Source organism: Camelina sativa, chromosome 11 (assembly GCF_000633955.1).
Source record: "Camelina sativa cultivar DH55 chromosome 11, Cs, whole genome shotgun sequence".
In the NCBI taxonomy this organism is placed as follows: Eukaryota; Viridiplantae; Streptophyta; class Magnoliopsida; order Brassicales; family Brassicaceae; genus Camelina; species Camelina sativa.
In genome coordinates, this window is record NC_025695.1 from 13,130,682 (window position 1) to 13,146,888 (window position 16,207).

Below are 16,207 nucleotides of genomic sequence, written 5' to 3' on the forward strand. Positions count from 1 at the left end.
TGTTACTTCAAACACATTTTACATTAGTTTTTATTTATTTATTTTACATTAGTTTTTAACTAGGAATTGTTACCCAATAGGCGAATATAATTATACTTAAATTTATGGTACAAAAATGCATATATCAAAAAACAGTTGAACAGCCAAAAGACTACGAGAGTGTAGTTAGTGTGTAAGGTATGCAAGTTTTGCTCATCGAACGTCATTATTAGAGCAAGATGTTTCCAATATATATAATTTTTAGTAATGGATCAATCATATGATATCACCGTACTACGCAGCATGCATCTAACTTCAATTATATGCCAACTTGCTTTTATAATATTGTATAAATTTGGAAAGGACAAAATATTTTATGTCTTTTTACATTATCAGAAATCTATATATGTGTAAATATATTGATTTGAGGAACCTTCCCATGAAGATTGGACCTATACTTACACTGGTCTCTCTTTTTCAAAGCTGGCAGTCTCATCCCTTTATCCTACGGCCTACCTAATCTTTTTGTCCCATGAATTGCATCACATTTGGATGGATAAATTTAGTATTGGATATACTATATAGATGTACAGTATTTCCCAATTTTATTATATAATTTTCTGCCAATATTTTTTCACAAATAAAAAGTCTCGAATATTATTGTTTAAACACCACTACACAAATGATAAATTGGTACCAGACCTATGTCATCATGTCAGCACTCTTATAAAACGATTGACCAAAATGTTTTTGATTTCACATTAGACATAATTCGTGATATTATATTTTTGGTAGATTTGTCAATGTAAAATTATAAACCCTCTACTATGAATCCACGTCAATGTAAAAATATTAAACAATGACAAGAAAACACGACTAGATAACAATATAAGGAAACTAGACACGAGTGCACTCTCTCTCGGTTTGTCACAAGACTAGACATGAGTACACCCTAAAAGGACAAATCCTAATGTGACATTTGACTTTACTATTGGCCTATAGGGGTTTTAAAAGACAATCTTAATGTACAAGTTAATATATTTGTTTTCCACAATTATATAGTATTTTTTAATTTGTTCAGTTAACAACATGCATTATACAAAATTATAGTCTATTAAATTTGTAAGTTATAAATTGCTCAGCAATTAATAATTTGTATGATTTTTTTCATATATAAATATATGGTTTATGAAGTAACCAAAGGGCACATTAACACAAATAATATACCTTTGAGCAGCCTTTTTATATACTTTGTACCATTTCGGCTTGCTATGTTTCGTAATTAAAGGTTCAAATGGTTGGAACGAACATAATGGACTGTATTATTCCTTTCACTTAACAAAAAGGTTTATTATATCAGTTATTGGAACCAAGGTGTGTAACCGGGAACGGTCCGTTGAGAATGAGATGACTCGCGTAAGATGGGCTTAATTTGGGCCTAAGCTCAAAAAATTTACGCCAAAATCGACCCGTTTGGATATCGCCAAACCGCCATAGTTTACTCCAGCTGAATAGAGGAGGAGGAGTCGGCGGAGAATTGCACCGAGAAAGACGAAAATGGTAGGCGGAATCGGCGGTTCAAGAGGAGGAGGAGGAGGAAGAGCGTCAGCGGATCTTCACTCCGCGGCACGATCCGGTGATTTAGCGGCAGTTCAATCTATAATCAGCTCTAATCCGTTAGCTGTTAATTCTAGGGATAAGCATTCTCGGACTCCGTATCCTTTTTTTTTTTTTCTTTTTTTCCTCAGCATAATCACTCGTCTTCGATTTTGATTCTGGTTGATTTGATCATGGGAAGTTTAAATTCTCTTGACTCGTTTCGTTTCTCTTATAATTGCTGAATGTTATTTGATACGGCCTTTAGTTAGGGTTCATGGCGAGCTCCCTGTGGTATCTATAGGCTTAGATAGGTAAGCACGATTATGCTGTGTACTGTATTTACATTACATGTTGATATAGCCTTACCTTCCCATTCTTTGTAGTATCAACCTATTGTTATTATGTTATATCATGCGATTGGAACCTGAGCATCGGCTTATACAACATTGCTCAATGTTATCAGGTCTTTCTAGGTTTTTAATCGTGAATACTTCCTTCACACATGAGCTATGAAAATGGCATATTTTATAAGGTTAGAGGATTACAGCTAGAGAGATTATAGATTTGACTTAGCTGGTTGTATGTCTGTTTCAGGAAGAGTAATCTACTTTTATTTTTTCCCTTGCATGACTTCGTTGTCTATTGCTTTGTCCTTAACATCATGATCTCTTGGGGAAAATAGACTACACTTAGCAGCATGGGCAGGCCATAACGAGGTTGTGAGTTATTTATGCAAGAACAAAGCTGATGTTGGCGCTGCAGCAGTAGATGACATGGGTGCAATTCACTTTGCTTCCCAAAAGGGGCATTTGGAAGTTGTGAGAACTCTATTATCCGTTGGGGCTTCTGTGAAATCTATCACCCGCAAGGGACTTTCACCTCTTCACTATGCTGCTCAAGGTTCTCATTTTGAACTCGTCAAGTATTTAGTTAAGAAAGGAGCAAATGTCAGAGCCACTACAAAGGCCGGGAAGAATCCAGCAGATGTTGCTGGTAATGCAGAGACCCAAAACTTCCTCGAAGAATGTGAAGAGCAGGCGAGGAAAGCTAAGGCAAACAATGAGAAAAAGACAGAAGAAGTGAAACCTGAGAGTTGTAGCAATGAAGGAGATACCAAGGATCTGAAAAGAAAGGATTCTGAGGATGGGAACGAGGAGNATGAAGTAACCAAAGGGCACATTAACACAAATAATATACCTTTGAGCAGCCTTTTTATATACTTTGTACCATTTCGGCTTGCTATGTTTCGTAATTAAAGGTTCAAATGGTTGGAACGAACATAATGGACTGTATTATTCCTTTCACTTAACAAAAAGGTTTATTATATCAGTTATTGGAACCAAGGTGTGTAACCGGGAACGGTCCGTTGAGAATGAGATGACTCGCGTAAGATGGGCTTAATTTGGGCCTAAGCTCAAAAAATTTACGCCAAAATCGACCCGTTTGGATATCGCCAAACCGCCATAGTTTACTCCAGCTGAATAGAGGAGGAGGAGTCGGCGGAGAATTGCACCGAGAAAGACGAAAATGGTAGGCGGAATCGGCGGTTCAAGAGGAGGAGGAGGAGGAAGAGCGTCAGCGGATCTTCACTCCGCGGCACGATCCGGTGATTTAGCGGCAGTTCAATCTATAATCAGCTCTAATCCGTTAGCTGTTAATTCTAGGGATAAGCATTCTCGGACTCCGTATCCTTTTTTTTTTTTTTTTTTTTTCCTCAGCATAATCACTCGTCTTCGATTTTGATTCTGGTTGATTTGATCATGGGAAGTTTAAATTCTCTTGACTCGTTTCGTTTCTCTTATAATTGCTGAATGTTATTTGATACGGCCTTAGTTAGGGTTCATGGCGAGCTCCCTGTGGTATCTATGCCACAGGTCTCTATATTGTATTCATCAATTCGGGAATTTACAGGCTTAGATAGGTAAGCACGATTATGCTGTGAAGTCTGAACTGCTTGTACTGTATTTACATTACATGTTGATGATATAGCCTTACCTTTCCCATTCTTTGTAGTATCAACCTATTGTTATTATGTTATATCATGCGATTGGAACCTGAGCATTGGCTTATACAACATTGCTCAATGTTAACAGGTCTCTCTAGGTTTTTAATTTTGATACTTCACACATGACTCATGTGACATGAGCTATGAAAATGGCATAGTTTATAAGGTTAGAGGATTACAGCTAGAGAGATTATAGATTTGACTTAGCTGGTTGTCTGTCTGCTTTAGGAAGAGTGATCTACTTTTTTTTTTTTTTTCCTTGCATGACTTCGTTGTCTATTGCTTTGTCCTTAACATCATGATCTCTTGGGGAAAATAGACTACACTTAGCAGCATGGGCAGGCCATAATGAGGTTGTGAGCTACTTATGCAAGAACAAAGCCGATGTTGGTGCTGCAGCAGTAGACGACATGGGTGCAATTCACTTTGCTTCCCAAAAGGGGCATTTGGAAGTTGTGAGAACTCTATTATCCCTTGGGGCTTCTGTGAAATCTATCACCCGCAAGGGACTTTCACCTCTTCACTATGCTGCTCAAGGTTCTCATTTTGAACTCGTCAAGTATTTAGTTAAGAAAGGAGCAAATGTCAGAGCCACTACAAAGGCCGGGAAGAATCCAGCAGATGTTGCTGGTAATGCAGAGACCCAAAACTTCCTCGAAGAATGTGAAGAGCAGGCGAGGAAAGCTAAGGCAAACAATGAGAAAAAGACAGAAGAAGTGAAACCTGAGAGTTGTAGCAATGAAGGAGATACCAAGGATCTGAAAAGAAAGGATTCTGAGGATGGGAACGAGGAGGGGAAAGAAGAAGCTTCTCAGGTAGCTAAAAAGCCAAAAGTTACTCTTCCTCATCTTCAGGAGACTGATGACACAGAAGCTGATCAAGAAGAAGATACTGAGGAGGCAAATAATGTAACTTGTTCTAATCCATCAGAAGTATCTACTTAACTAGAGTTGTAAGATCCATTATACGAGATAACTTTTGTTTGCTCGTAAAAGTCTGTAAAAGAATCCATCAGTTTCCATTTTAGAATTGGTAAAACAGATTGTGTTTTTAGGCTGTTCAATCAATCCTCAAGACTTCAAAGCTGCTTCTCTGTATTGCTTTCTTTTGCTTTAAATGATTTAAGATTACATCACACAACTGTCTACGAATCATTACACCACTCACCGACTCTCTCTCAAGTAATGTGTTTTTCTAAGCCTTTGGAAAAAGAATTTTCAAGTATTGTCTAGCCATCCATCCGAGAACCGAGAAGTAAACAAGTACCAAACAAGCACGCTTCACTTGTACCAAGAGATTCACATTAGAAAACTGGTTCTTAACTGAACAACAAGCTTGAGGGAACCAAGATTTTGCATGCCTTAAGATCCGTACGATGAAGACTGTGATCATGGAAGTTGCAAAGCCAGAGACGATGCCAGCGATCATATCGTATTTCCAGTACTTTGGTGTTGCTTCTCCATTAAGCCATGACTGTAAAAGCTTAGAGATTCTGGAAAAAAAAAACCAATGAAAGAGGATGAATAACAATGCCAAGACAAGACAAGACTCAGAATCTAAACAGACGATAGAACATCTGTATATGATCTCGACAAAACAAACACCTTAAAAGCTGTGCTATTACAGATTATTATGGCTATTATGATACTTTCTCTTCATCACTCTCATATGTATAAAAATGAGAGAAAACATAAGAACTTACACAATAGAGTATTGCTTAACAATGTCGGTGAAAGAAAGATCATTAGCTGGGCAACCGAAAAAGCTATCCCGATAAAGCTTTATTTTAGGAATCCCTAATGTGTACCAGCAATCGTAAGTCTCATTCACCTGGACAAACAAAGATACCACCCATCAGAAACACAGTGCTACAAAGAACAGCTAAACCAACTGATATCATCAAATCAGAGAGAAATCTATATGAACATGCCTTGAAGTTATCTTTGGTAAGCAACGCAGCACCAAAGTTAGGTCTGCACTCAGGAGGAAGGGCTTCATTAGGTGCTTCTGAAAACGCTAGCCGTGTTTGACCCATCAAGTTATCTTTATACTCTACCTGTAAATGCCATGAAGGGATATAAGTACATTGCTCTTCTTTGGAACGTCAAAGAGGAGATTTTTGCTAAAATATCTTAACACAACCTTGAAGACAGAAGCCCAATAGTAATCATACCGACATCTGAATTTATCTCTCTCAAAAGGGTAAAACACATGTTGTGCTTTGATGTTCAATAGTCCAATGCCACACACTTTAGAAGACCTAAGATCAACAGCTACATCAAAAGATACAAAACCCCCCCCAATTAACACAAGAAACCTATCAATTGATGATGAACTCAATAGAATCAAAACTTTATTATATAACTTACAGCTGGAAACAATTTTGCAACGGGAATGAAGAGACGCGGAAGCAGAAGAAGAAGAAGAAGAAGAATAAACCCACAATTCACCGATTAAAATCACAAAAACCCCTAATAGAAACGATAAGACGACGAAGCTGGTGATCGAGAAGACTATCACTGTACAAAATCGCAAAATTAACGAAGAAAAACTCCTCTTTTGCTTCTTCTTCGTCGTCACCGTTTCTTCGGAATCCATTTTAAAGCTTTCTTCTCCGGTGAGTGAGTTTTTAACTCAGAACAAAGAAATCGAAGAATCCATCTTTTCCCGGTGATCTAAACACGACGGTTACCGGAAAATCAAATCATACAGATTTTTCTTTTTTTTTTTAAATCGCTCCTCTCTTTATTTTTCTCCCCTTTCAGAGTCTTTGCCTATCGTTGTAAAAATAAATGCAATTAAAACTAAAAATGAAATTTTCAGACAAGGTTGATCCAATGTGAATGTGATGAAAGATTGCTGACTCAACATTACACATGCCACGTGTTCCACATGATATGTTTGGGCTTTAAATGGGCCTGTTTTTGGGCTTAAAAGTCTTTTCCGAAAACATTCCACGTCACCGGTCTGCACGATTCACGAAGCTTGCTTGAGAATTTTGAGAAATGGCAAATCCGTAAATAAAACCAACTCGTGGCTCCGATTCGATTGCGATTTTCCAAATTCTTGAAACCCTACAGTTTCCCTCTCAAAAGGAGCGTAAAGGTCCTACCTTTTCACCCAATTCTTCATCTTCTTCAACCTCTGGTCTCTGTATATTCAAACCAATCTGTTTCTACCTCGCCAACGTTCCTCAATTTCGGATTCGTCCATAAAGATTCTACCTTTACCTCCTCGAATCGTGTTTGGGTGTGGTGGGTCAATCGATTCTCTAATTGCTTCCATCGATTACGCCAAGGTTCTTGGGTTTGTAAAACCTTGAGTTTTTGTTCTGGGTAATTAATTTAGTCTCTAGGGTTTTTATATCTGTAACGATGGAGGTAAGTTTGACGGCGGGAGCAATCGGGAAAATAATGAGTGGAGAAGTGACGAGTGAGCAAGATATGATGCCGGTGCTGCAAGTGACGGATTTGAAGCATGTTAAGGCTCTTCAAAATCCAACGAGTGAGAGGTTTAGGATGGTTTTATCAGATGGGACGCACTTGCATCAAGGAATGCTCGGAGCTGATCTGAACATTCTTGTCAAAGATGGTTCTCTTCAATCCGGTTCGATTGTTAGACTTACTCAATTCGTCGGTAGTATCGTCCAGCAGCGAAGGTGATTTTTTTAATCCAATTTGTGAGCTTTTGATCTCTTTTATCTGTGAACAAAGTTTTTGAAGTTAGGATATGATTTGTTTTTGATGTCAGGATTGTTATTGTTATGGTACTTGAGGTGATAAAAACAAAGTCTGATATAATTGGGAATCCTGTTCCAATAAAGCCTAGTGATCAACGTGGAGCCGATTCTGGTATTAAGTTGAATACAACTGGTTCTGAGCAACAAGGTAGGGGTGAGTCTAGTGGTGTCCGTCAAGTAATCAATACCGAGACTGGGAGGAGTAATGCAGCTATTTCACCTCAAGTTGTTCAGAGGCAAGTGTTTGGTACTGGTTCTAGTGTTCCTGCATCAACACCTTCCACTCGAGCATTCAACAATCCGTCTGCAGGTCATGTAGCCCCTAGGCAGGACTATGCGCGTATGCAAACAGGGGACCAGTGGCAACCACCACCACCACTGTATGCAAACAGGGGACCAGTGGCAAGGAACGAAGCACCTCCTAGGATAATTCCAATTAATGGTCTTAGCCCGTACTCAGGTAGGTGGACCATCAAGGCCAGAGTCACGAATAAAGCAGAACTTAGGCAATACAGTAATCCCCGTGGGCAGGGGAAAGTGTTCAACTTTGATCTTCTTGATGCTGATGGCGGAGAGATACGTGTTACTTGTTTTAACGCTGTGGCTGATCAGTTCTATGACCAGATTGTTGTTGGTAATCTTTATCTGGTTTCTAGGGGCAGTTTGCGGCCTGCCCAGAAGAACTTTAATCATCTTCCCAATGATTACGAGATCACGCTGGATAATGCATCAACTATACAACAATGTTATGAGGANTGTATGCAAACAGGGGACCAGTGGCAAGGAACGAAGCACCTCCTAGGATAATTCCAATTAATGGTCTTAGCCCGTACTCAGGTAGGTGGACCATCAAGGCCAGAGTCACGAATAAAGCAGAACTTAGGCAATACAGTAATCCCCGTGGGCAAGGGAAAGTGTTCAGCTTTGATCTTCTTGATGCTGATGGCGGAGAGATACGTGTTACTTGTTTTAACGCTGTGGCTGATCAGTTCTATGACCAGATTGTTGTTGGTAATCTTTATCTGGTTTCTAGGGGCAGTTTGCGGCCTGCCCAGAAGAACTTTAATCATCTTCCCAATGATTACGAGATCACGCTGGATAATGCATCAACTATACAACAATGTTATGAGGAGGATGCTGCAATCCCGCGCCATCAGTTCCATTTCCGTACCATAGGTGATATTGAAAGCATGGAGAACAACAGCATCATTGATGTAATTGGTATTGTGTCATCTATCAGTACTACTGTTGCAATAATGAAGAAAAACGGAACTGAAACACAGAAAAGATCACTTCATTTAAAGGATATGTCTGGACGAAGTGTGGAGGTAACTATGTGGGGTAACTTCTGCAATGCCGAAGGACAAAGGCTGCAAAATCTTTGTGATTCTGGTGGGTTTCCTGTTCTTGCTGTTAAGGCAGGCAGGATCAGTGAGTTTAACGGAAAGGCAGTGAGCACCATTGGATCAAGTCAACTGTTCATTGATCCAGATTTTGCTGAAGCACAGAAACTGAAGGACTGGTTTGAGAGAGAAGGAAAGAGTGTCCCTTGTATCTCCATATCTCGGGAGTTTTCCGGGAGTGCCAGAGTAGATGTTCGCAAAACAATATCACAAATTAAGGATGAGAAACTAGGGACCTCAGAAAAACCAGACTGGATTACAGTCAGTGCCACTGTTATATACATGAAGTTTGACAACTTCTGCTACACCGCTTGTCCTATCATGAACGGTGATCGTCTATGCAGCAAAAAGGTCACAAGCAATGGAGATGGCACATGGAGGTGTGAAAAGTGTGATAAAAGTGTTGATGAATGTGACTATAGGTATATACTGCAGCTCCAGATACAGGACCATACGGATATTACTTGGGTCACAGCATTCCAGGAGGCTGGTGAAGAGATAATGGGCATGTCTGCCAAAGATTTGTATCATGTGAAATATGTAAATGAGGAGGAGGAAAAATTCGAAAGTATCAGCCGTAAGGTTGCTTTTACCAAGTACATCTTGAAGTTGAAGGTAAAAGAAGAAGCATTTGGCGACGAACAGCGCGTGAAAGCAACAGTTGTGAAAGTGGACAAGCTAAACTATTCATCAGATACCAGGAGTATTTTAGATGCCATGAATAAACTCAGGAACAGAGATGCAGAAGGATCCCATCACAGCGCTGAGGTAGTTAACACTAGTATTGGAAGCGCAGGAACCAGAGATCCCTCATCAGTCGAAAGAAGGGATTTCGGTTTACACGCACATCAATCACGTCAACATGGGAAGTATAGTAGTGGCCATGGGCCTCATGGTGGTGGTGCTTCTAGCTGCAATGTATGTGGAAACAGTGGTCATGTTTCTGCAAACTGTCCAAGCGTTAATGACCCACAAGGGCAGTACAGAGGCATGTCTGGGAGTTATGGAGGAGGACCACCTAGGCAACATGTTGGAAGCTACTGAGATTCACAATCATCATCTGATGCTCTCACTCTTTTGTTGTACACTTTTTGGTTTTGGTATTATGAACTAATGCGGGGCGTTTCTGAAGCCTTTTATTTATGAATAAAAGGTTCTATTTTTTTTTTTGGTTTATGAAATCAACAAACTCGTTTTTGGTCTAAGAATGAGACTATGAGCTGGGAACAGTGAAACAGAAGAGAAGTACAATTGCATATACTTATAAATTACTAAAAAATGTTACAGTGGGAAGTATTTGCGCCATTAAGTGTTTGATTATGAGATCTTCTGATCTAAAACTTCCAGCAAAGGAACCATCTTTCCCAACTACAACCAAACCTCTATAAATTAATACTATTTAAATTAATACTTGCTATAAATTAATAAAATTTTCCGGTCCCGAGTTAGGCCGGTATAAAAAATAACACATTTCGATAAATTAATAAGATAATAATATTTTTGAAAATCTTATGTAAAAATATAGTCCCATCAATATCATAAATTAATAATCAAATAATATTAACATATATATATATATATAAGAAAATCTAGTGAAATATGACTCTATTGTTGTTTGCATATTCTTGAATTTACATTCTTATTGGAGCTCATTTCTAATCTTTTTTATTGTTGTCTTCTTAAACCGCATCTAAAAATTATGGAAAATACTAAATGCGATAATTGCTTTTTTACATGTAATTGGTTCTAAAATCACCGCAATATATTCTTCGACTTTATCATTACCATGAATGATACTAGTAGCAATTTCTTCTAAACTCTAAACTTCTAACATTTATCGTTTTTTTATCTAAACTCTAAATTAAAAATAAAAAAAATTAAAAAAAATTTGAATTAAAAAAAATCTTTAAAAATATGAATAATAACAAAAGTATCTTATTTTGTAATATAAAATTTTAAAAATCTCTTCATAAACTAATAAAATATTAATTTATCGATAAATTAAAACCTCTATAAATTAATAAAATTTCATGGTCCCGACCTTATTAATTTATAGAAGTTTTACTGTAGGAGGTTTTATTTTTTTTTATCATGCTCTTCTTTTTCCTATTTTCCATACCCTGCTTCGATGTTCTTTTTTGTAATATTCAGGAAAAAACAAAAAAAACCTTGGCTTTACCAAAAGAAGAAGACCCAAAATCAAGAGACGTTTGACTTATTTTACCACATAAAGGATATAGGTTTTCATATTCTGTAATATGTAACAGTTGATAGTAGCTCAAGTATAAATCTATATAAACACTATTTTAGGAAGGTTCATGGAACAGCTAGTCACATGTAGCATTTTCATTCCAAGGAGTATTATTATATAACGCTTGGAATTGTTTTCTACGATACTTGGTACCCGTTATTCGATTGTACAAAGTCCTTTCCATCTGTTACTTTCAATAATTACTTGTGCCACACCTGTTAGAATCAAATGCCTGATTATGAAATAGTTTAACCATTTTAGTGAAGAAATTGGATTAAGACTACGAAAATATATAGCCTCAATATCATGAGCTAGTAGTAGCAGCAGCTTGATCTCATGACAAAATTTAGATTATGACTGTTCACCATGGGAAGTCTTAATGTTACGAATCACACTTCATGCCAAATTCATGACTTCTTTTGTTGGTGTTAATAACGATCTTCCATCTCAATTTTCCATGCTTAAAAAATTCAATTTAACAATAAAGTCTTTTGTTAAGTTGTAACATTTTGGAGGATAAATACATAAAAGATACTGTAAATATGTTGATATGATGCTATTGAAATGATATATATATATATATATGTATATATATACTGTATATGTTTTGGAATTTATTGCCTTGCTAGTCATTATGATAGACATCCAACATATAAAAAAGGTAGTGTAATTCAGCCAAACACAAAAATAAAATAAGTATTATTAAATTGTTTTGACTCAATAAGTTGCTACTTTTTCAACTTTTCATACCTTTCTTTTTGGAGTAAACCAATTATATTCTTTAAAATTCAAAATAAAACAATATTTTGGTGTAAAAAGACCTAATGACACATGGGGGAAGATGATGCACCATTAACAGATTCCACATGGGGGAAGGTGAGTTTCCAACTTAGACTTGATCATTTATTCAAAAGTATATGGTTCTTAACGCACAATTCAACAAAATTACGTTATGATCCTTCTTCTGAGATCCGGCGATAACTTGCAATTATCAGCCAAAGGATGTAAGATTTAATTAGAGAAGAATGCTACAAATGATAGATAGATTCGGATAGTAGATTTATCAGAAATGAAGTTTTTTATAGGAGTGCTAATTGTATTATTTGCCATCCAAGATCTTAGATAATAGAGCGATACACTATATATTTACGACGACTATGTAATAAAATAACTAGATAATTAACAGTACAACATGGAATAGGTAAACAGTAGTACTGTATATAGTACTATATAATACGTGAGGGAGGAGGAATTAATATAAACGCGTTCTCGATTAGTCAACACTAAATAATTCAGTGTAGTAGTCGTGGATCTATCACAAGTGACAAAGCCACCGACTAACTCGGCTAACTTCAACTAATTAATTGAATTGTTTCGAATCTTCAAATGGTTTCGTGTTATTTTCATACTAGCTATAATAATTAAAGAAAAATACAACCATGTTCCGATTTATATTCAATCCTTCTTCTATTTTTATTTTTAAAGTTTGTGTTAACGAGAGGAAGTAGAATCCTACAAAAAAAAATATTTAAGTTTTGAATAGTTGTAAAGTATGGTGTAGATCGGACTATGCATACCAATATTTTGATATGCAAAACAATGGATTGTAGTATGGAGAAGACTAGTATGGAGTTTATAATGATATAGGTTTTGAATGGTTGTACGGTATGGTGTAAACCGGACAATGCATACCAATATTTTGGTATGGAAAACATTAGACTGTGGTATGGAGCAGATTAGTATGAAATTTATATTAGTATGGAGCTTTTGAGGAGCAGAATAAAAAATGCAGACCAATAGTGAATTTACAATGGTATGAAGTTGTACGCTCAAATGCATACTAGTATGGAAATTTTTAGTATGCAACAATGCATACTGGTATGCAATGGTAAATTAAATGCAGACTAGTCCAATTTTAGTCTGCTATGGAGCATACTGTACAACCATTCAAAGCCATAGACTTTGAATGGTTGCATACTATGCTGTAGACCGGACTAAAATTGGATTAGTCCGCACTTAATTTACTATTCACCATTGTGTACCAGTATGCAACAATGCATACTAAAAATCTCCATACTAGTACGCATTTCAGCATACAACTCCATACCATTGTAAATTCACTGTTGGTCTGCATTTTTCATTCCACTCCTCAAAAGCTCCATACCATTATAAACTCTATACTAGTTTGCTCCAAACTATAGTCTAATATATTGCATACCAAAATATTAGTATGTATAGTCCGATCTATACCATACTGTACAACTATTCAAAGCCATAGAACTTTTGAGGAGTGGAATAAAAAGTGCAAACTAACAATGAATTTACAATGGTATGGAATTGTATGCTTAGATGCATACTACTATATGGAGATTTTTAGTATGCAACAATACATACTAATACACAATAGTGAATGGTAAGTTAAGTGCGGATTAGTCCAATTTTAGTCCGGTCCGAAACAAACTATGCAACCATTCAAAGCCTTAGTAAATGAGATTATTTTAGTAAGATAAAAACAAGAGAGATTTTTTTTGTTTATGTGTTAAAAGAGATTAATTTAGTAGTTTTAAACTAAATCGTTTTTTTAGTGTGGCTATCTATTAAAGTGTAGCCAATGATTACAAAAAAAAAAACTCGAACCGTTAAAATGCATCATTTTAACCAGTGTAAAGGAAGTACTATTATGAAATGTCAAAAACAAAAATATAAAAAATCACTCCCGGGAAATAGGAAATTTCCAGTGGGTTTTTTAATTTCTGCATGGGAGGAGGATTGGTGGATAAATTATATAAAGGGAAAGTCGTGACGCCGACGGTGAATCGTTCTGTCGGTGGTGGGTTCCATTTTTACTCTTTTTCTGGTTTTTCTCTAATTTACTTATTTGTAATTGAAATAAAACTAAATTAGAAGAATCCTAAATAAAAAAAAACGATTGGTGACTTTAGTAAAAGGAAAAAACAAGTTGATACTTTTTGGAAAAACAAACCTATAATTCCGGGGAATTGTGTAAATCTATAATAATCATTTCCATTTTCCTAGAAGAGGATCTAGCAAAAGATTTTCATATAAAACTTCTATAAATTAATACTCTATAAATTAATAAATTTTGTTGTTCCCAAATTGGATCAGTGTAAAAAATAACAAGATAATATGTTTTTTTTGAAATTCACATGTAAAATATGGTCCCAATAATATCGTAAACTAATAATCATGTAAATATATATATATATATATATATATATGTTTTAGAATTTTGAATTTTCTCATAGAGCTCATATCTATAAAAAAATTGTTATGTTGTATCTTTAAACTAAAATGATAGAAAATACTTTATAACATGTCACAAAAATAGCTAAGTTTTTTTGTAAGTTTTCGATTTTTACATATGCATAGTTTTATTTTGATATTTTTATAGATTATTTGTAATTTATTGTCAATAATGTTTTCTAAATATTACAAATTCAATTCTAAATTGATAACATCTGAAAGTTAGTCTTATTTTGCTAAAATTGTCTCAATTCATAATTTTTAAAAATTTAAACAATTAAAATATAAATTAATCTATAAAATAATAATTATTAATGAATATACCTATAAATTAATAAAATATCATAGTCATAACATTATTAATTTATAGAGGTTTTACTATAATACCATTACTTTTGGATTTTTTTTGGGGCTTATTATCAAAATAGACACTTTTGGAGGTGTAACTTCGGATTTAGGCATAGTCAGTATAATGCCATAAATAATAGTCATTTATCAACTGTTCATGACAAAATTACCCCTTGGCATTTTGCACGGAATAAGCATAAGGAGAGGAGAGCTAAACCCTAAGTTTGGGGGCTTCTAAACCCAAACATTACCTATAACCAAAATCTCGGTTCTTGGTTCGCGACCAATCATGTGGCGATTTTGGATTTTTGTGGCTTGGACGCTGCTTTTCTCAAACCACTAAACTGCAACAGATATTCTCTAAATCGATGACTCCTACGTCGTTGGTGTTGATCGCCGGAAGTTTTGGTTTTTGGTCTGTAATTATTGACAAAGTTCAAGAGAATGGAAAAAGAGAAAAGGAGTCTCGAAGAAGAAGAAGGATGAGTGAAAGCAAAAGCGACATTTTGGATCTTGTTTGAATGCCTAAGTCCGAAGGGCATTGGCTTTTTAATGCTCTTTTTTTAATTAACTCTTTTTTTTTTTCTTCTAATAATTTATTTATTTTGTGTTTAAGTAATAACACTCTCTTTAGTGGAGTGTATATTTTCTTTAGTTCATTATTAAATTTAACCCAAATTATTTAAATATTTATTATAGACTGAAAAATAATAAATATCTTTTGCCTAGTGAAAACGATTCCATCAATCATTATTATCAAGTATCAACAAACAACAAGTGAGTGTGTGTGACTATTATCTCTCTTGTTCTTTGTTTCCAATCAACATTTAATATAATTAAATAAAACAAAAAAAGAATAGTGAAAATTATGTGAAAATAATAGTCATAAAAAGATTGAAAAAGACTGAAAATGAAAGAGAGATAGTGAAAAAAAAAAAAGAGGCAAAAGAAAATAATAAATAAAAATAATTTTTTTTTTCTGTGAAAGAAAAAAAGAAAAATAATAATAATGTATACTAATTTACAGCCAATTTCCAATAAGGAAGGAGGAAGCTTATATATGTTAACGTTAGCTTCTCTGCAATTCTCTTATCTCTCTCTCTCTCCCTCATTCTCCTCCATTTCTATTTTTTTTGTCTTTCTCAATTCCACTTCTAAAAATATTAATCGTCACCGGAAAATATCTTCTCCACCCCGAACAACGAGGAGACTATTCGAATCGTAAATCGCGCTTTCGTAATCGTAACCCAGAATCAGAGGACGCTTTACCCGAAACGAATCTAGGGTAATTTTACACGTTCGTTTCGTCTCTCTCAATTCGTATTATATATACGTACGTTTTGTTTTGTTTTGTGTGTTTCTTCATGAAGGTCGACGAATTCTGGGTAAAATCCCAGATCTGGATTTCGTAATTTCGTTCTGTGTTTCTGTTTCGTCATTGTTCGCTGATTACATAAGCATTTTGCTTCCGTATGAGCAAAACTATAGCTTAATTAATTAACGCATCGATTCAATTGTGTTGACTGTTGAGTTATAATGTAGTTTTTGAAATCCAGATTCATTTCGTTTTTGTTCGCCTTGTGTGTGTGTATTTTTTTTTTTTTTTTTTTTTTTGGTCC

General features: G+C 35.4%; 4 protein-coding genes across 6 annotated transcripts in view; 3 read left to right on the top strand and 1 right to left on the bottom strand.

The window, feature by feature from the left end:
* On the top strand, positions 1,213-4,646 carry LOC104723133 (ankyrin repeat domain-containing protein 29-like). 2 transcript variants are annotated; one of them, XM_010441451.2, is made up of 2 exons: positions 1,213-1,694; positions 3,903-4,646. In XM_010441451.2, the coding sequence occupies exons 1-2, from the start codon at positions 1,537-1,539 to the stop codon at positions 4,525-4,527; spliced, it is 783 nt and encodes a 260-aa protein (XP_010439753.1). In that variant the 5' UTR covers positions 1,213-1,536; the 3' UTR covers positions 4,528-4,646. The 2 variants fall into 2 exon arrangements, with proteins under 2 accessions (XP_010439753.1, XP_010439752.1); XM_010441450.2 differs by lacking the exon at positions 1,213-1,694 and adding an exon at positions 2,919-3,263.
* Positions 4,647-6,388, bottom strand: LOC104723134. Its single transcript, XM_010441452.2, has 5 exons — positions 5,953-6,388; positions 5,726-5,856; positions 5,514-5,639; positions 5,286-5,413; positions 4,647-5,075 (listed from the first exon to the last, which is right to left on the bottom strand). Exons 1-5 carry the CDS (start codon positions 6,179-6,181, stop codon positions 4,778-4,780), a joined length of 912 nt encoding a protein of 303 aa, XP_010439754.1. The 5' UTR covers positions 6,182-6,388; the 3' UTR covers positions 4,647-4,777.
* LOC104723135 (replication protein A 70 kDa DNA-binding subunit E-like) lies at positions 6,559-9,891 on the top strand. The gene is made up of 3 exons (XM_010441453.2): positions 6,559-7,241; positions 7,334-7,782; positions 8,160-9,891. Exons 1-3 carry the CDS (start codon positions 6,958-6,960, stop codon positions 9,767-9,769), a joined length of 2,343 nt encoding a protein of 780 aa, XP_010439755.1. The 5' UTR covers positions 6,559-6,957; the 3' UTR covers positions 9,770-9,891.
* The window catches only part of LOC109124539 (probable methyltransferase PMT21), a 4,445-nt gene continuing 3,901 nt past the window's right edge, over positions 15,664-16,207 (top strand). Inside the window, exon 1 of one of the 2 annotated variants that reach the window (XM_010441455.2) lies at positions 15,664-15,885. The gene's annotated coding sequence lies outside the window, so the exon portion shown is untranslated. The remainder of the gene's footprint in view (positions 15,886-16,207) is intronic. The other variant, XM_010441454.1, reaches the window with a different exon arrangement.

What these genes read in the sequence shown, in the direction of transcription:
- LOC104723133 (XM_010441451.2), top strand. Translation starts at nt 1,537, where the DNA reads ATGGTAGGCGGAATCGGCGGTTCAAGAGGAGGAGGAGGAGGAAGAGCG. An exon ending in GATAAGCATTCTCGGACTCC is followed by an intron (nt 1,695 to 3,902) that starts GTATCCTTTTTT and finishes TGGGGAAAATAG; the next exon opens with ACTACACTTAGCAGCATGGG.
- LOC104723134 (XM_010441452.2), bottom strand. Translation starts at nt 6,181, where the DNA reads ATGGATTCCGAAGAAACGGTGACGACGAAGAAGAAGCAAAAGAGGAGT. An exon ending in TTGCAAAATTGTTTCCAGCT is followed by an intron (nt 5,857 to 5,952) that starts GTAAGTTATATA and finishes CTTTTGATGTAG; the next exon opens with CTGTTGATCTTAGGTCTTCT. An exon ending in ATTGGGCTTCTGTCTTCAAG is followed by an intron (nt 5,640 to 5,725) that starts GTTGTGTTAAGA and finishes TGGCATTTACAG; the next exon opens with GTAGAGTATAAAGATAACTT.
- LOC104723135 (XM_010441453.2), top strand. Translation starts at nt 6,958, where the DNA reads ATGGAGGTAAGTTTGACGGCGGGAGCAATCGGGAAAATAATGAGTGGA. An exon ending in AGTATCGTCCAGCAGCGAAG is followed by an intron (nt 7,242 to 7,333) that starts GTGATTTTTTTA and finishes TTTTGATGTCAG; the next exon opens with GATTGTTATTGTTATGGTAC. An exon ending in TGGTCTTAGCCCGTACTCAG is followed by an intron (nt 7,783 to 8,159) that starts GTAGGTGGACCA and finishes GCCCGTACTCAG; the next exon opens with GTAGGTGGACCATCAAGGCC.